The 19,773-nt window shown below is 44.9% G+C and overlaps 1 protein-coding gene across 11 annotated transcripts in view; it reads left to right on the top strand.

Moving 5' to 3' along the window:
- The window catches only part of add3a (adducin 3 (gamma) a), a 162,745-nt gene that overhangs the window by 95,035 nt on the left and 47,937 nt on the right, over positions 1–19,773 (top strand). For 7 of the 11 annotated variants that reach the window (XM_070550012.1, XM_070550014.1, XM_070550013.1 and 4 more), the window contains one exon: positions 14,319–14,556. In XM_070550012.1, coding sequence (XP_070406113.1) covers positions 14,362–14,556 — 195 coding nt within the window. In that variant the 5' untranslated portion in view covers positions 14,319–14,361. Of the gene's footprint in view, positions 1–574; positions 1,129–14,318; positions 14,557–19,773 lie in introns of those variants that run through there. The other 4 variants (XM_070550018.1, XM_054743588.2, XM_070550019.1 and 1 more) reach the window with 4 other exon arrangements.

Genomic DNA, 19,773 nt, shown 5'->3' with positions numbered 1-19,773 from the left:
GAAACAGCCCATTGCTTCACTTGCAGGTTACTGAACTTGACCTCTGACATGGAAGCACGCCGTTTCTGTTTTCGAATCAGAGCCCATCTAGTATTTATGTTCACTAGCCAGCCAGATAACGTGGAGTCGGCGTGCCAGGCGCAGCAGTATAAAGGCGGGCAGTTGCTTCTCCTGTAGCAGGTTGTGTGTCTACAGTTACGCTCGTAAACACTGACCTTTAGTACAGTCACACGGGAGGGTGTGAGAGAGGGACGCGAAGGGATTGAGGGAGGGCGATCATGGTTTCTGTGACATCGTCCAAAAAGGAAAAAGAGGTAGAGGGGGGAGAGAGAGAGAGAGAGAGAGAGAGAGAGAGAGAGAGAGAGAGAGAGAGAGAGAGAGAGAGAGAGAGAGAGAGAGAGAGAGAGAGAGAGAGAGAGAGAGAGAGAGAGAGAGAGAGAGAGAGAGAGAGAGAGAGAGAGAGAGAGAGAGAGAGAGAGAGAGAGAGAGAGAGAGAGAGAGAGAGAGAGAGAGAGAGAGAGAGAGAGAGAGAGAGAGAGAGAGAGAGAGAGAGAGAGAGAGAGAGAGGGCAAAGAGGAGGAGGAGGGTTGATTAGAGTGAGTCGGAGCTCTGATTGGTCTTGCCTGGATCTGTTTGTGCACCTCTAGGCCTGTGGGCGGGGGATTAAGCCAGCATCACGTGGTCCCTTTAGCTTCTTTTCCACACAAACACTAACCCTCATTTGCAGAGCGCACACACACTCACACACACATATCCTCTGACAAACACAGTCACAGCTGTTGATACCTCTCTCTCTGATGAGCAGCGGGACGACCGAGGAGCAGAGCCGGCAGGAATCTGGGAGAAACCGGCGGTGTCTGTTCGCAGCTCGATCACAGAGCATCTATTTGGAAAATCTGGACGGACAAGTGGAGCGACTGGTTTTCTGATCGTCGCCTGACTCTCATTTTCAGTCGATTGGGTTCTCCACTTTTCCTCTTTCGCTCGTCTTTTCTCTGCTTGTCTGCTGGAATTTGAGATTAGAGACTGTGAGCAGCAGAGAAACAAATCAGAGACATGACTTGTGTCTCTTCTGTCTACTACTACAGCCTGATCTCTGCCAAAATCTGACTAAAGAGGAACTATAAGGTTGGTTGGACTTGGCGTTTAAATATTAATGTTTTGTTTTGGCTCCTCTGGCCTAAAAACATATTTAGTCTTACCTTCCAGCTCCCCACCCCCTCACCACCCCTTTTATTTTCAGAATGAACGTGCTCTCTGTTTGCCAGCTGCTCCTGAAACTGGTTATTCCTTAACTGAGCAGCAGTTTTAGGGGAATTCCACGTTACTACGGCTGTGTGGGCACACACTCACACCCTCTGAGAGAGAAACGCACTCCTGCTCTATAAACATGCTTAGCTCCAACAGCGCTGAAAGCCTGAGCACCAGAGAAGATTAGAGCTGCTTATTATCTCTAATGTGCAACACAAGAGTTTGACTTGGAGGTGAAACACAACCAAGTGGTTTAGGGATACTGCAGCTGCAAGACCTTGACGTTGTTCCTGAAACTTGTCAGTTTCTAAGAATGACTAATTAGGATTTTAAAAGTCAATCAGATTAAACTTGCTGCTTTAATAAAAGCTTTTGCAAGAAACGAACAACCCAAACTTGTGTGGCATGAGAGGAAACACGGACCACTGGTACTGCGGTGGGCTCCAGAAGAGCTTTCCTCGTGTTACAGTAAAGCCGCTGGATCATGTAGGCTGCTGAACATTTGGCGTGCACGCTTTCCTTCAGTTTCACTGCTAAATCTGTCATGCAGGCATGTGTAGGCATGGTGCACACCCACGTCAAAGTTTTTGTCCACACTTCATAACCAGGAACACTCCAATTCATGATGTGTGTGTGGATAATGTTAGCAACATAAAGATCTTCTCCTGGCGTTGTTTGTATTGGAGTGGTAACACAACAAAGTGGTTTGTCTATTTATAGGGGGTGGCAGAAACAGCAGCCGGGTCGCTGATATGAGGTGTGTGTGAGTGGGGTGGGTAGCGGTGGCTGATGTTGGTCCAAGTCCAGGAGTGTATTTTATTAGCCTGAAACCAGAGTAACAGGATCAGAGGCAAGCTGCAGATGGGGATGTTGTACATGAAGATTAGCTGACCATCATCAGGTGGAGATGGAATGCTAGGTGTCTTCTGAGTCCTAGAGGTCTTATCTTCTGGTTCTTCTGCACCAGATTTCCGAAGAGCATTGAAACAAGTTGGGTGAGCACCCTGTCTTAGTGATAATCATTAAAATAGAGCTACAGACCAAAGGGGAACTGATTAATCTAACTGTGCATCAGAGGAGTGTGACACAATTTTTTTCAGAGGGATTCCGCTGGGTCCCGGGCTCGGCCGGCTAGGGGTTGGGAGGCTGCGGGCGGGCCTGTGGGCTTGCCGCTGATATCTCCTGGGAGTCTGCCGGCTGCTGGTTGTGGCTCACCGGGGTGATCCTCTGCGCCTCTTGAGGGGGGCAGGGGCTTTTCTGGTCACAGTCTCCTTGGGGTCCCTCTGCTCTGGGGCAGCTCCTGGATCTCTGGGACTTGGAGCTCCCTCCATCTCCTACACATCTTTGTGGGGCAGATCTGTGGCCCCTCACACTCTGGTGCTCTCATAAGTATGGACTTAGGCACGTTTAACACGTCTTAAGGCTGTAGTTGGCACTAAATGCACTTTGATTTATTATCATGTGATTGTTCAATAAAACAATGTTGATTTTATATTTCTTCATCAAGTTGACCCAGTGATAGCTTCCTCCTGTTGTATTGTTGTGGGTCCCTTTTCTGCAGGTCTAGAAGCAGACTCTTGTTCATCATTGATTGTTTATTTTTGTGGAACCCTCCCACCCACCCCACCACCCCCACCACCACCCCACCCACCCACCTTTTGTCTCTTCCTTTCTCTTCCACCTCTGTCTCCGTGTCTGGTCAGAATTACAAGCACTCAAAAAACAATAACAATAAACTTTTAAATATCAGGTGTGACATTAAAAGCAGACACTTTGATGCTCCACCTGAGAGTAAATCTGTAAGGCATTCAGACATTAATTCTGTTTGCTTCACAGCCAGACAGGACACAGGAAAAAAAAAAAGCAAACCAAAGAAGTCCAGTGGCCTTCATCTGACCCCTTTGGATTATCTTATGTTAGTGTCCTGTTGACTTCTGCCTAAGCCTCTGTCGTTGTATTCTTTGGAAGAAAATATGTTTGCACCCCAAACTTTAACGTTAGATGGATGTCTTTAGTTTGTTATCCAATCAGTCTCTTAGGCCCGGGATATACTTGCTGCTTGTTGACGCGTACGCGTTTGTACAATCGCTGCCTTACGTAACTTGCGTTAATTTGAAGCATCGTTTCTGCATGTCCCCCGAAATTAGCGTGACACGTTCAAATGCTGCAATATATGAGTAACCAGTAGGCGGAGTTGATAAAACAAGTGAGACTCACTCACCATGTTCACTCCGTCTCTGGTTTAATGGTCTTTCATACTACCTACGGTACTGCAGCTGTCTTTTTTTCCACTGTGATCTCAAAATGAATCAGCTACTGATCTCTTCTATTGACGCCATGTTTATTTTGGTTGTACCCCACAAACCCGGATCTCTATCTGGTTTGAGTTCTCTACTGTGGCCTCTAGCCAAATCCTCCAGTACTGCATGCATGGCAGTGTCGTGCAGCAGCAAGAATGTGAACAAAGGTGCATCCTGCTGCCTGCACCAACGCGAGGTTACATAGCAAGGGTATTCCAGACCTTAGAGAGACGTGTGGTACACCAGTCCCTCACAGGTCCACACATGAAGGAGAGTGACGGTGTGAACCACCGTACCACTATGCAGCCTCAGAACACATTAGTTAAAGTAAAACCTGAAAAACCACTGGATATCTGTCAATAAAACCGCTCCTCAATCATCCTACAGCATGGCTGCCTACACTGGTAGACCTATAACAACTCTAATGCGTGAGTGTTTATAGTCAGCTTCTTCTTTTTGCGTTCCATGTAACATCCAAGGTTAGTATTGCTGCAAAAAGTTTATTTCCTTCTAAACTAGCAGTAAAGAAAGGCAAACCAGTGAATCAAGGATGTCAAATTCATATAAACTTAATTTGACCAAAGCGCAGCTGAATGCCACAAACAAACCAAAACAACCAGTTTGTCTTCAAACTGGTTCATATTTTTAAGGGAATCTTGTATTTGTTGTCTGTGTGGGCAGACATCGCTGCAATGTCCAACGCTGCATGTTAAATGGGAAATACAGGGATTTTTAGGGTCAACAACGAAGACACAGTGTTCTTTGTGGTGTTATAACTTGATCTGTGTGTGAAAAAGGCTGCTGGCAGTAACGGTAACTCCATGTTTCTAATCTTTTTGTATGTATCCAACCCTGAATACGTTAGATCAGGGGTGTTCAAACTTTCCAAGAGGAGGGCCAAAAAAATGTGATCTTTTTTTGTTTTTACGCAAAATTCGTTTTATCATGCGTCTCCTGTTTCTATTCCTCACAAATAGGTGAAAAGTAGACAAAAAATAAGAAAATAAAGTGTCGATCTACATCTATAGCCTCCCGGTAGAGACAAATGTCATCATTTTATAAACGCAAGTGGGGGCTGCACAAAATCACATTGGACATGCCGACATTAGGTTTTTCCTGCAGGCGGTGGAAGACGGTTCACTGAGGGTCACAGGGTTAAAGGTCGCTGTCACATTGCCTGAAGCTGCGGTTGTAGTCTAGCACCCTTCAATAAACACAGCCTGCCTGCTCCATCAGCCTTACATTTCTAGCGCTGAAATCAATCAATCATGCTGTGCTGTCCTCCAGGGTCAAAGGGCATTTGGATCTCAAATTTGTGGTTGGTTGTTAAGTAAAGTTTGGTCCTCAATAAACTAGATTTGTAGGGAGGATTTCATGATTAATCCAGGGCAATATCAGATGTGGAGTGGACTCTAGGACTGCAACAATGAATCGATAAATTCGATGAAAATCGATTACTAAAAGCGTTGGCAACGAATTGCGTCATCGATTCGTTGTGTCGCACAACTCTTCCAAAAGCGCCCCCCCTTCCCGCCCGCCGTTGCGCGCAGACCAGAGCAAGTCAGATCAGCGCGAGGGAGAGCCGCAGATCAGCGTGAGGGAGAGCCGGCAGATCAGCGCAAGGGAGAGCCGACAGATCAGCGCGAGGGAGAGCCGGCAGATCAGCGCAAGGGAGAGCCGACAGATCAGCGCGAGGGAGAGACGCAGATCAGCGTGAGGGAGAGCCGGTACCGGCAGATCAGCGCGAGGGAGAGCCGGTACCGGCAGATCAGCGCGAGGGAGAGCCGGCAGATCAGCGCGAGGGAGAGCCGGCAGATCAGCGCAAGGGAGAGCCGACAGATCAGCGCGAGGGAGAGCCGGCAGATCAGCGCGAGGGAGAGCCGGCAAATCAGCGCGAGGGAGAGACGCAGATCAGCGTGAGGGAGAGCCGGTACCGGCAGATCAGCGCGAGGGAGAGCCGGTACCGGCAGATCAGCGCGAGGGAGAGCCGGTACCGGCAGATCAGCGTGAGGGAGAGCCGTTAGATCAGCGCGAGGGAGAGCCGGCAGATCAGCGCGAGGGAGAGCCGGCAGATCAGCGCGAGGGAGAGCCGGCAGATCAGCGCGAGGGAGAGCCGGCAGATCAGCGCAAGGGAGAGCCGGCAGATCAGCGTGAGGGAGAGCCGGTACCGGCAGATCAGCGCGAGGGAGAGCCGGTACCGGCAGATCAGCGCGAGGGAGAGCCGGTACCGGCAGATCAGCGTGAGGGAGAGCCGCAGATCAGCGCGAGGGAGAGCCGGCAGATCAGCGCAAGGGAGAGCCGGCAGATCAGCGCGAGGGAGAGCCGGAAGATCAGCGCGAGGGAGAGCCGGCAGATCAGCGCGAGGGAGAGCCGGCAGATCAGCGCGAGGGAGAGCCGGCAGATCAGCGCGAGGGAGAGACGCAGATCAGCGTGAGGGAGAGCCGGTACCGGCAGATCAGCGCGAGGGAGAGCCGGTACCGGCAGATCAGCGCGAGGGAGAGCCGGTACCGGCAGATCAGCGCGAGGGAGAGCCGGCAGATCAGCGCGAGGGAGAGCTGGCAGATCAGCGCAAGGGAGAGCCGGCAGATCAGCGCGAGGGAGAGACGCAGATCAGCGCGAGGGAGAGCCGGCAGATCAGCGCGAGGGAGAGCCGGCAGATCAGCGCAAGGGAGAGCCGGCAGATCAGCGCGAGGGAGAGACGCAGATCAGCGTGAGGGAGAGCCGGTACCGGCAGATCAGCGCGAGGGAGAGCCGGCAGATCAGCGCGAGGGAGAGCCGGCAGATCAGCGCGAGGGAGAGCCGGCAGATCAGCGCGAGGGAGAGACGCAGATCAGCGTGAGGGAGAGCCGGTACCGGCAGATCAGCGCGAGGGAGAGCCGGCAGATCAGCGCGAGGGAGAGACGCAGATCAGCGCGAGGGAGAGCCGGCAGATCAGCGCGAGGGAGAGACGCAGATCAGCGTGAGGGAGAGCCGGTACCGGCAGATCAGCGCGAGGGAGAGCCGGCAGACTTGCGCTGCTGCGAACCGGTTCCGCATTGTTGCGCAGCGATCCAGGCAGCTGCTTCCAGCGCACGGTCCATTCTCAAAGTGGCGCAACCAAAAAACTATAATTAGCACACGATCGTTCATGTCCGCACATGTTCTCTATTTTCTGTCTTATTATCTGAAGCTCGCTACTGCGGAGCTCATCACCTGTTCTGTGGTGATGTCACCTCATGCAGCATCGAAAACGCGCTCTGAGCTTTTCGGTCAGGAGATCCCTTTGATCTGCTCAAAAGTAACTGATGAGGTGAAAAGGTAAGAATCCAGGCAACAGATTTTCTGGAGAATTAAGAGGAGATGCAGGAAGATGAGAGACAGACAGGACAGGAAAATAGTTAAATAAAAACAAGAAAACAAAACAAAGTGTTGAAAAGTCAAATGTAGGTAGATTTATCTCCATTACACATTTTTACCAGTAAAAAACAATAAGTTATACACATGTTATATTTATACATCTGATACAATTCAGATCACCTTCAAAACTCAGTCACACCCAGGGCCGTTTCAAGACATTTTGGGGGCCAAGGCAAAATGCCCCCCCCCCATAACTGGGCTCCCCAGAAGCCTCTGTGTAATTCATGCCCTCTCCAGTAGTGTTAGTTATATGGTGTTTATAAAAGCCCCTCAGACATTACTGACATGTTCTAATATATCAGATGAAAAACTAAATGATCAGACATGCTGTCTCATCTGCTGCTTTTATAAACTTGCAAAAAGTAACAAAACCATTTGAAAGCCACTATTTGTGGATTCTCTGAAAGTTTCCATGGAGTGTGTGACAACTTATTTTTTCATTGATCCTATCGTCTAATCTCACAGCTGAAACAAGCATCCTTAATAATCTGTGCACAGGAAGCTTACCGATGCTGTAGTAAAACAAAAGGTATAATAATTTATTATTAATAAAACCTTGTTGCAGCACTAAAGCAGAAAAATTTGATTTTGCATTAAATATGCAAAATATTTACATATGAATTGTTTTAGAGCCCTTTAATTGGCAGAATCTGATATTAATTTAGTTCTTACAAAAAATGGGTCCCAACATGGTTTGTGTGGCGTTGCCATAGTGTGACGTCATAGGCACAGATCCCCTGTCCTCTTGTTTGGAAATGGAAATATGATCACCCTACATTAAACAAACTGTCCACCCGGGCTTTTGCGCTGCACAGAGACGCTTCGCTGCCTACGACTGGACGTCAGTTGAGAGTCAGTCTCATGCAGACTGACCAATGAAGAGAGGGCCTCAAGTTAAGACCCTCTCCTCATTGGTCAGTCCACACGAGGTGGGTCAAAGGTTACTCTGGGCGGGTTACGTGTTGTCAGGCATTCAAGTATTGAGTATATTTACTGCATATTACAGTAAAATATTCTGTATGTGACCACATTATGGTGATCCTCGGGTCGTGATGATGGAGCCCTTGAATATTGTTGCCCAGGGTACAACAAAGTGTTAATCTGGCCCTGGTTCCGCCGTCACATTCCCGCAGAAACTGGTTGATCACACCGGGGCCAGACTACTAGCATGTGGCTTTACAACCACAATGTCCGCAGAAGCAAAAACGCTTTTAAAAGGGAGGGAGGAGTCCTAACTGTTGCTGCAGGCGTGTTGTGTGAGAGTGCAGTTATATACTGGTTAATATATTTTTGGGTTCAGTTGCTTTCATGTGGCCTAATGTGAGTCTATTTGGGATCATTGGAATGATCAGCAGCATTTCTTGATGTGACTTTATGGCAGTTGCCCAGGGCATCATCGCAAGGAGGATGGCATTCATTTACTTTTGTTTTATTTGGTATTTTTTCAGTCATTTTTGGAAATAGTGATCAATTTTGATTAATTCACAGCCTATGTTTAATTGCATTTAAAATAAATGTCAACAGATGAGATCAAACAAAACAGATGAGAATTGCCCTTAAGCTGTTTAACTTGGACCAAGCATTTTAGGTCACAGATAGATGTAGCTTAGGGTCTCTGTCTATACACCTTATAAGACAATTTAGGTGATGGCATGTTGTTTTTCTGCTATTGAACTGTTTTCTAATAATGTTGTGTTAAATAAAGTGAAGGAAGGAGAGAAATAACGTTTCCCTAGCAGTTTTTAAAAATTTCCCCATGTAATCCGATTAATCGATTAATCATGTCGAGACCCCATCCGATTAATTGATTATCCAAATAATCGTTTGTTGCAGCCCTAGTGGACTAATTCAAATGCTCTCTTGCAAAAGCCATATTAAATCAGAAATGTCCACGTTACCAGTGAGACAATTCAGGATGGGGACAACTGTCCATTGACCAATACACTCGGAGGTGGAGTGCATGAGAAGTGGATTAATTCTAGTTAAGCTCCAACTACTCGTGCAGCAAATCCCATGCATGTTTGCTGTTTTCTTTGTCTTTTTGCAAAGATGGCTAAAATTGTTTATCATCGTCAGTTAACTTATTTTTCTGTTTCTATCCCATTTTTGTGCTTGTGTTTATTCCAGTTTGTCCACTCTGTGAGCAGCACAGTGCAGGCAGGATGATGAATTCTGTATCAGGTTACATAACCCTGTGCTCTGCAGCTGCTTTTGATTAAAGAAGATTTTTGGCGGGGCTTTTATTTGTTTCTGCTGCCTAAATCACTGCCTTAGTGCGGGAATCGGTTAGTGGGTGAGAAATAACAGCATATAGGGAATAATGATGCATTAATAGCTAAAAAAAAATCACCATGTTTAAGCAATGTTTCAATCTAAATCTGCATGGTTATCTTTGAGTTAAAAAGAGAGATCATATGTCTTCTGTCTTAGCTTCCCTACATTGGCTGCCTGTTAAATTCAGAATACATTTTAATTCCTTCTCACATATGAAGCTCTTAATAATCAAGCTCCATCATACATCAGTGGCCTGATTGTTCCATACATTCCTAACCTAGCACTTCGCTCTCAGACTGCAGGTTTACTGGTGGTTCCCAGAATATCTAAAAATAGGATGGGAGGCAGATCTTTTAGCTATCAGGCTCCTCTCCTGTGGAACCAGCTCCCAGCTTCATTCCGTGAGGCAGACACCTTGTCTACTTTTAAGACTAGACTTAAAACATTTTTATTTGATAGGGCCTATGGTTAAAATCTGATGTTAGCCCAGATCTGGACAAGTGGGAAAGTAGAGGGAGGTGGAGTGTACAGTCGGTAAAGACTACCCTCCCTTGCCCTGCCTCCAACATGCCTCCATCTAAAAGGATAGTTTATCCAGAGTTATCTCTTAAGTTATGCTGCTATAGGCTTAGACTGCTGGAGGACATACTGACCACTTTCCACACTCAACTACTTTCTTCTACAATTTGCTCTTTAACTGCATTATTTCCTGCCATTTCAGCTATTAACTTTATTTTTTCTCTAAGTGTTTTTATCCCCAGAAGAAGCTACAATGATGTTCTGCTGAGCTGTGGTGGCCTCATGGAGGGGGCCATCGGCTGGCACACTGCTGCTAACCACTTAAACATTCTCCCTCTCCTGATAATAGCATTTTACTTTCTTTGACATGGAATATGCTACTACTAGTTAACATATGTTGTGTGTGTGTGTGTGTGTCTGCTCTGTCTTCTCGATCCCCAGTGAGTCGTGGAGGATGGCTGCTTATACTGAGCCAGGATCCTCTGGAGGTTTCTTCCTGTTCAAAGGGAGTTTTCCTCTCCACTGTCACTACATGCTTGCTTAGTATGAGGATTGCTGTAAAGTCACTGACACTAGTCAGTGACTTGATGGAATTTGTTGAGTTCCTTGTAGAGGAAACTTTTTTCTGATTGGCTTAATTAACTGACCTGTATTGGAATGTTTACTATGTGAAGTGCCTTGAGACGACTCTTCTCGTGATTTGGCGCTATATAAATAAACTTGAATGCAATTGAATAGTTTTGATGGGGTGTCTTTGACCTGCCACAGCAAGAAACAATGAATTACCCATTAACTGAAAGGCCTTTTGAAAGCTTTAGAAAGTGTGACTCGTGGATTTTTAAGCCAGTATTGAATGAGCTACCTGTTGCAACTGGTATTCCTTCATGTTTACTGTCATGTTCTGTGTCCCTGTGGTCCCCAGCCCCCTCCAGGTCCCCTCATGTGTCCTCTAATGTTCTGTGTCCCCCTTTTGGTCCCCAGCGTCGTCAGGTTTCCCTTTAGTCACTTCGCTTATCATTAGTTTATTTATCTTTAGTCTTTGTTCTAGTGTTTAAAGTTCAGGTTATTTTAGTAGCTTTGGTTTAGGATTTAGATATGATTCTTCCCCTGCTTATTTCTGCTTCTTCCATCAGTTCATTAGTTTCACCTGTGCCCAATTCCCCACGCACCTGCTCCTCATCTCCTATCACCCAGCCCTGTGTATATAACCCTGTCTGTGTCTCTCAGGCCCTGTCCACACGTAGCCGAGGATCTGCCAGAACGTAGATATTTTTCTACGTTTTGGCCTGTCATCCACACCAAAATGGAGTTTTTTCACATGAAAACGGATCTTTTTAAAAACTCCGGCCAAAGTGAAGATCTGCGTTTTCTCCGTTTTGGGTGTCTGCGTGTGGACAGACAAAACCGAAGTTTTAAGGTCTGCAACGTCACTTTCCGCGACAAAAAATGCTGACATCACGTGTGCGACCTGTGTTTACACTAGCCGACAGCATGGATGCCCTCAGAGCTGCGCTCATTTTGTCAATTGTCCAAGCGCTTTTTGCTTGTTTGTTTTTGCAAGCGGAATTACTGCTCCTTGCGGAAGACCACAGACGAAGGACGAGGTTAAGAATGGGGGAAGTACTGCCGCCTACAGGTCTGGCATGTCCTTAACAACGTATTTATCTGGGTACGTGTGGACAGAGTTCTTTTTAAAACGAGGTGGTGTGGATGCAAGTTTTTGGAGGGGCAGATATTCGTTTTCTAAAAAAAACAGCTACGTGTGGACTAGGCCTCAGTGTTTGTCGGTCCATTGCCAGCGTCAGCGTTGTTTTGTCCATCTCGAGTGTTCTCCTGTTCTTATGAGTGAGCTTATGTTTCGCCTTTTTGTCAGGATTTTTGCCTTTGGATTTTTGCCCAGCCTCCTTTAATAAAAGGACTTTATTTTCTTAAACCTCTTCTGCCTCGAGTCATTCTGGTGTTCTGCCTCTTGGGTCCTAACCTCCTCCTGAGCCACACGTGACAGTTTACAGCATCTCCAATCATCAATGATTAAAATTCAAGAAGTTGTGAAACCCTACATACTGTAGTATGTGTTAATCCACATGGTAGAGTTTCTTTTCCCTTGTTCCCCCTGATTGTAACGCCTCTGCTGCACTGACTAAGCTGTGTGTCACTCGGCTAATCTCAGCCATCTTTATAAGTGGCATTTGGCCAGAATGAGCAGCTTAGTGGCATCTGTCAAACCAAACCACCTCCCAGACCTTCTTCCCACCTGCTGATCTGACAGCAGTGAAGGTTTAAAGGTTCTGTCAGATAAATGACTGTTGTCCTCCTGCTGTCAGGTGACCACTCACTTAAGACAGAAAGCATCAGGATCCTTTTCTTAAACTCTTATTCTTGCTTTTATTCCTCATCAAGCCAACAAACCATCTGGCTTGTATACCAGAAGCTCTGCCTCTCCTTAACTATAATTCACAACTACAACAGCAGCTATGTTGCTGTGGGAGCTGATTCTTCCATGTCCTTCACTTTTATGATTTTTGTTATGTTTTCTCTTTTGTTGGATTTTTGCTTTGGCATGACAACACAGCCTGTTGCAGCTCCTCCTGTATCCTGAGAAATGCTTGTTGTCCTGCCTGGTGACCTAAGAATGAACTGTGGGAGTTGACCAACTCAAGGCCTTCATGTCCTTCCCATGCACTTTGTGGAACGAGCTTTTGGAGTCACCTGGCCGATGCCTCCATGCACTGTGTGGAACAGCACTTGTTAGGACACAGCAATGACATCATGAATGGCTCGTTTCCTGCTTCAAAAGCACACGGTGTGATTTGGGTGTTTTCCTGAGATGACAGAGGGATCATTTTTGTGTTTGCTAGCAAATTAGCTGGTCGTACAAAGGTAACGGATGTTTTATCACCCACCAGTAAAAGGCCAAAGAAGGGTGAGAAAGTCATTGTGTTTGTTTGTCAAGTAGTTAAAATCTCAGGAACCACTGGGAGGCTTCTAATTGAAGTTTTTGCTGGGTGAACATCCACAACTGATGAACCTTTGCAGTCTTTGGCCATCTTTACCTTAAGGTGCAGCTCACAGGGCAGGATAAAAAAAAATCTTCCGAAAAATGTTAAAACATTAGAGACACCACTCATGGCAATAAAATAATATCACAGAAATACCATCCATTCATCTTCTGAAACCGCTTTGTCCACGTGGGGTTGCGGGGGCGCCTATCTCCAGCGGTCAACGGGCAATTAGGCGGGGTACACCCTGGACAGAGAGCCAGTCCATCGCAGGGCAACACAGAGACACACAGGACAAACAACCATGCACACACACACACACTCACACCTAAGGACAATTTAGACAGACCAATCAACCTAACAGACATGTTTTTGGACTGTGGGAGGAAGCCGGAGAACCCGGAGAGAACCCACGCATGCACAGGCAGAACATGCAAACTCCATGCAGAAAGATCCCAGGCTGGGAATCGAACCCAGGACCTTCTCGCTGCAAGGCAACAGCTCTAACCACTGCGCCACTGCGCAGCCCTACAGAAATACCACACACAAATTGGTTTCACTTACCAATATCAGAAATCAGAAGTCTCGCAAAACCTCGCGAGATTTAACGTGACTTTGGAGTAAACAAACATGGCAGAAAAGGAGGATTTAGATTTCACTCACTCTTGCAATGCTCCTCTGTCCTTTCACTTTCTGACTGGTTACTTGTCACTTTCAACTGGTAGCACTCTCATTTGCCCTTAGCATCGGGCAAAATATATCCAACATGTTAAAAATCCACAATTTGTGATCAAAGCGGTCCTGATGTTCCGAGCAAACAGGATTATCTTAACACACCACACACGGCAAGAATATAAGATTATCTTTATAGCCGTTATCAGGAGCATCTCTATGATGGTGAAGAAGAGGACAAAAACCTGGATAATTATCCTGCCGTGTGAACTAGGTCTTAGCCAACACTAAAGTGGTTAAAACTCAGTCAAATTTACAGACATTGAACTAAACTTTAGTTCTTTAGTGTTTTGTCAAAATATCTCTTGATCTTCTAGGCATCCAAGTCTTCATTAGATCTACAACTGATCATCCTTTATGGTGTACCCAATTCTAAGTGGTTGTCACGGCCAACAAACCTTGGAACAAATCAACAGAGTTGGCTACAGCTGAGAATCGCCCCCAATACACACCCCAAGTGCTAACAGGTCGAGCAAGATCTTGTAATCTAGATTGTGATGAAACAGCGGCAAATTTCCACCACAAATTGAGATTAGCGGTGCGTTATGGATTAAAGTAAGTGATGCCCCCGCTATTTGCCAATGAGTGTGGGATCTTTGCCTAAGGTTTGATGAAGATGTCTAAAAATGATCTTATGAAAACACACGGTGCAATTCTTCTTTTGCATGTTACTCACTGCAAACAAATCTACCCTGCCCCCTGATGTCGGCTGGATTTGCATACATCTATGCCATAGGCGCTTCAGTTTCAACCTACTGCTCTGTTCTTTAAACCCCGCCCCCTCGCTGTTTATGCGAACTTCTTCCATTTTTCATAAACTTAACATATCCATGTTCCTGTGTTTCAGGTGAGAGTACAACCGCCAAGCAAACCTGTGAGGTGAAGCAGGCATGAGCGCCAACAACCATCAGGGGGTGGTGACCACTCCTCCGCCACCTGGTGGGGGGACCAAAGAACGCTACTTTGACCGGGTCAACATCAATGATCCAGAGTACATCAGAGCCAAAAACATGTCGCCGGATCTCAGGCAGGACTTTAATGTTCTGGAGCAGAAGAAACGTGTGACGCAGATCCTACAGAGCCCTGTGAGTAGGAAGCCCAGAGATAAAAAACCTGTTCAGCTAGGACGCAACACAAATGTGTACTTTTCCTCCTGCTTTTATCGAGCAAGTGGAGACTAATTATGGGTTTCAAATCTGTGACAACAGTTACTCACTAGCAGAGAGTAGGATCTACTAGTGTTTGATTAAAGGGTAAATGGGTGGAGAAAACGGTTTCAAATCTTATTTTCACGAAAAAACAAAATAGAGCAAAAAGCTGCAGGAGATCTCACATAAGGCATCAGATTCTTCTTCATTGTTACCTTCACAGATTTCTATCGTACAAGATAATCTACTGGTGAACATCTTGAAGCGAATGTTTATCTGATCTAGTGTTCTAACACAAAGTTGATTGTATTTATTATTTAATTCTGAAGAGCTATAACGAAAGGGTCTCTAATTTTTTACCCGTTTTGTGTCGACTCAAAAATATCATGCCTTAGTCACAGGAGGGAATCATAATCTACACATTTCCTGCCACGCCTGCCCTAATATGAAGTAAAACAAGACCTGAATGGTTCTTTTCCTCAGGTTTTCTAGACTCACACACATTTTTAATTTTTATTTTATGTCATTTAAAATAAACCTGGACTGGTTTTCCCTTTAACTGCATGAGTAAACTTGATTTAAACGTGAGAAAATTGCACCAGCGCAGAAAGAGGTGCAAATGTCCTTTTTTGCAAGGTTTTTAAGAATTAGATGGGGAGCAAAACCCTAAATTGTACCTACATTAAGTTTTTTGTTAGTTTGGGCTTCAGGTTTCTTCTCAGAACTTCTTGTGATAGACAAAAGAAGCTCCTTACATTGTTTTTACCGCAGATAAAAGAAAGTAGATGCAGGAAACAGCATTGAGGTTGACCTTTTTTACGAGTTCAGACTGACTTTGATTCTTTTGGAACAGAGGTTTCTTTTGCCGACGTCTGTTTGTTTTCTTCAGCTGCTTGAGATTCCTCAGCTGAACGGGTTTCTTGCCTGAAGCTGTAAACGTAAAAGTTTAAGGATTTATTTAATTCAACTGGCTGCTTGCCCTTGAATGCATTCATGAATGGATGAACTATCATTTCTGATTTGTAGCTGATAAAAGGGGGAAGAGCATTTATAGTATTCAAACCTGTTCTGGTCAGATGCATTCCAGGAGATAGACCGTACCAAGTTATCAGGAAAACCAATGGAAACTTTGCTGCAAGCAATGAACTTTTCACCTTACTGAGTTAAAAGTATGAGGTTCTGTTTTCTCTCTCTTTCAGCGGTTTTTCTTCCCTAATCGAATGATTTTTCAATAACCTGGAGCACACGTGTGATCTCACGTGTTGTTGTGACACTGACCACAGAATCACAGCTGAAACTCTAATGCTGCCGCCACGGCCTCGCTTGCCCTCGCCCGTGATGGGTCAGGCTTTGTTGACATTAAAACCTTGTTCAAAACAAGTATAAATATTGTTGGAGTTACTTTTCTGCCTCCGGCTCTAGATTAGTCGCAGCCAACAGTTGGATGATGAGCCCACAGCACCTACACGACACATTCACTCGCTTTTATTTTACTCAGTTTCCAAAACGTAGTCAGTGCTGTACATATTTTCAAAATCAAGTCCTAATTCTGGTCTTGTGTAAAACCAAAGGACTGTTATTCCTTTTATAATTGAGTTTTTGAACAATTGCATGAGCCGTGAGGAGATTGTCAGCCTGACGCCCGCCTTTTAGCCAACATACACGGAATATTTACTCTACATTATTGACTTAAGGCTCGTCTCTCACCGACACACACCTCACTGTTTAGACTGGGATGGGGGAAGGAGGCGTGTGTATTTGTCTGTACTGTACGCAGTTGCTGTTTAAATATATAGTCAGGGACAGATTTATAGTGAAGACATAAAGTTTGACTTTGAAAAGGCACGGCATGTCATAAACAGAGCTTCCTCACAAGAACACACAAGCCTTTAAGTGTTTGTTGGTTTGGCCCGTTCTTTTTTAAGTTTAAAATGCGGACCACATTCTGCACATGCTCAGTGCGATTTCCTCGGTATGTCAAGTTTTTAGCTCTGTGTTGCTGATGCAGGTTTCCACTCGATACCCCGTCTGCTGTCACAAGTACAGCTGAGGGTGACTGAGTGCATCTGAGGGCGCTGCAGGCCAGCTTCGAGTTGTTATTGAGCGCCTGTCTGGCCAATCATCAATAAAACTTTTTATATAAGCTGCTGCCTTTCTGCCCTCATCAGCAAGTGAGTCAGTGGCAGAGAGCCTTTGTGTGCATCGTGAATCAGGGTTTTATTGATTATTTCCAATTATAATCAGCCACTCTGAGTTTTTTATGCAGGCTGAACATAAAAATGGTGTCCTACACATATCTTCTACATTAGCTTCTGACGGTGAAATGCTAGGATTTGAAAATCCTGCTAGACCTACGTCATGCTGAAACATCTTGACTTGTAACGGGGAAGGTTGTTGTTTGGGTTAGCATCCAGGAAACAGCAGAGGACGTCTCGGCCTATTAGAAGCTCACTGTTAGAGTTAGCAGCTCTACCACACAGCAGAACTCCTCCAGGCCTGTGTCGTTAGAGGACATAAAACATCCACATTGCAAGTCGGTGGCTGTGTTGCATTGCTGTTATCCAATCTGAGGCAAGATGTTCAAGTATCAGGAAATAAGACTCCAAATCCTGCTGTCTGAAGCTCAGCTGGGATGTGGATCACTTCTAGTTCCTGGAAAAGGTGCACCCGTGCTTTTTGTCCCCCGGGGACGACTTACAAGGCATTCATTCCTACTAGAAACTGCAGCAAATGTATTGATTAACCAATGAACGACACCTTTAAAAGCAGAAGACCAAAGGTGTATTCCTTAATAAGAGAAAAAGACAAACTTTGGTGATCCTGTCATATTTTATGATGTTTTCTTTTTGATGTTCACATTTTTTGAGATTCGTTTTAGGACAACACGCTATATTACATTTTACAAATTACATTTGGAGTACATCACTTCTTATTACTTCCTTTACGTGCAATGAAAATCCCATTGCATGTCGGTACAATGACAATGAAAGAGTCTTGAATCTTGAAAAGACGTGCGATTACTCAAAACTCATTTACATTTTATTCTTTTATTAACACAAAACTTAATTTTTCTCTTGAAGATTTTGAGGTCCTTTAGTTCTACTTGACACAAGCAGCTTTTTAGCAACTTTAATAACAGTTATGTTGACTCCAGGATGTCAAAAGTTACCCACCATCATTGTTTACTGCTGGGCCAGTGTGTGTGTGTGTGTGTGTGTGTGTGTGTGTGTGTGTGTGTGTGTGTGCGCGCGTGTGTGTGTGCATGGTCACGAAATGCTTTGCATGTCATTCCTGCTTCATGTTATTTGGACCGTGAGCCAAACAGATACCAAGCAGCAGTAACAGGTGTCTCTCTGAAGCTCTGAAGCTGAAGACAGTTGGCCCCTCCGTGCAGCAAAAATAACGCGTGCTTGTGAGGGAGACACCAGCTGGACGTGGTATGTTTTACTATTTTCCTCCATAGTTCTCAGTTTTCCGTTCTCTCATAAATAAAAACAGCACGTCACCAGCTGGGTTTCCTCCCTCGCTTTCTTTCATCCCTCCTCCATCTTTCCCTTCTCTGTTAGCTTTTATTTCTGCCTTTAGAGGCGGCTCAAGATTACAAGTTGCTCAGATGGCAAGTTGTATTTAAGGCAGGACTGATATAGATCAGGAGGGACTGAATAAACTCCGCTGACTTTGTTCACTCCTCTGAGAAAGGCAGCTGTGTTTACATTTAAATGCCAAAAGCAACGTTTTATCCCGGACTGTTTCATCTCATTATCTCATTATCATCCAACTTGTAGTTTGACGAATATTCCAGATATTTTTGAGTGGAGTTCCGTGGAGAAGTTGTGAAGAATCTTGATCACATCTGTTTTAGATGGCTCTTTGAACAACCTCAGTTTGGAGAAACAGATTAGTTCCAACTGGATTGACAAGCTAATGGCTAGTCGCAGTGAATTTGGATTGAAACGCCTCAAAAAATGTAAGTCAGCAAAAAATATCTTATTAGTATCACTTGGCCACAAGTTTTACATTTCCTGACTGTTCACGATGAATAATTATGAATGTCCATCAGATGCGCCTGTTTCAGGAGCTAGTAGAATGCCTCATCAGAGGAGAGCTTACCACGGCAGGATTTGGAGCTTCATTTTCTGAAATTTCACATCTCGTATTGGCTAACAGCAACACGATTTTACCACTGACTCCATTTGCTCTGAAATGTTGATGTTTTTTCTGTACAAATAACTCAAGCCTAGAGAAGTTCTGCTTTGTGGTGAAGTTGCTAATGCTAATGGTTAGCTTCTACTAACCGAGACATTCTCTGCTGTTTCGTGGGTTAGGGTTAGGGTTAAACCAATGACAACCTTCCCTGTCGTGAGTCATGATGGGTGAGTCCATGAATGCTTAGTGAAAGTACAACATAGATCTGTCAGGCTTTTCAAATCCTAGCATTTCACCATCATTTTCTATCAGAAGCTAAAGCAGGAGGTAGTTGTAGGAGACTATTTTTATGTTCAGCCTGCATGATGAACTCAGAGTGACCGATTATTATCAGAAACAAGGTTTTAAAATGTTTTTTCAGTGTTTTACATGGGTAACAAAGACCGTTATGCCCCCTAATTGGTGGATCAACTGCTTTGTTGAGTAAGTGTCAGTGAAGCTCAGTTCATATCACATTACCTGTTTATTCAAGCTAAAATATGATGAAATTTTGCATTAAAACATCCCACACAGCACTGAAAATATTACAGATTCAAACATATTCTATGTAAATATGATTATCATGTCAAATTGACAGCTTTGAAACAGACTAGCTGTTTGTTCATCAGTCCATTCCAAGTAAGATTGTATTTCTTCAAACTGAGGCTGTTCCAGGAGTTTTCTGCACCAGGTGAGATACTAAATGTTCATAACCGTTCCACAGTAACCCACGTCCTATAAGATTTAATGGCATTTGTTGAGCAGACATTTGTTTTGTTCAGATTTAGTAGCGCTGACGTAAGAGTTTGAAATCAGATTCCTAATATATTTGTGATAAGTTCTGTGCTAAGCTCCTGTTTGTCTTGGGCTGCAGAGTTTATCACCAGAGGAAGACTAGAGGCTAAACGCCATCAGCAGCAGGAGATTAAATCAGATGAAATTGAATTTGAGTTGTGCATCCACATGCTG

The sequence above is a fragment of the Nothobranchius furzeri genome, chromosome 4, assembly GCF_043380555.1.
Source record: "Nothobranchius furzeri strain GRZ-AD chromosome 4, NfurGRZ-RIMD1, whole genome shotgun sequence".
In the NCBI taxonomy this organism is placed as follows: Eukaryota; Metazoa; Chordata; class Actinopteri; order Cyprinodontiformes; family Nothobranchiidae; genus Nothobranchius; species Nothobranchius furzeri.
Note: the sequence above shows the minus strand (reverse complement) of the source record. Positions and strands in the feature narration are given on the sequence as shown.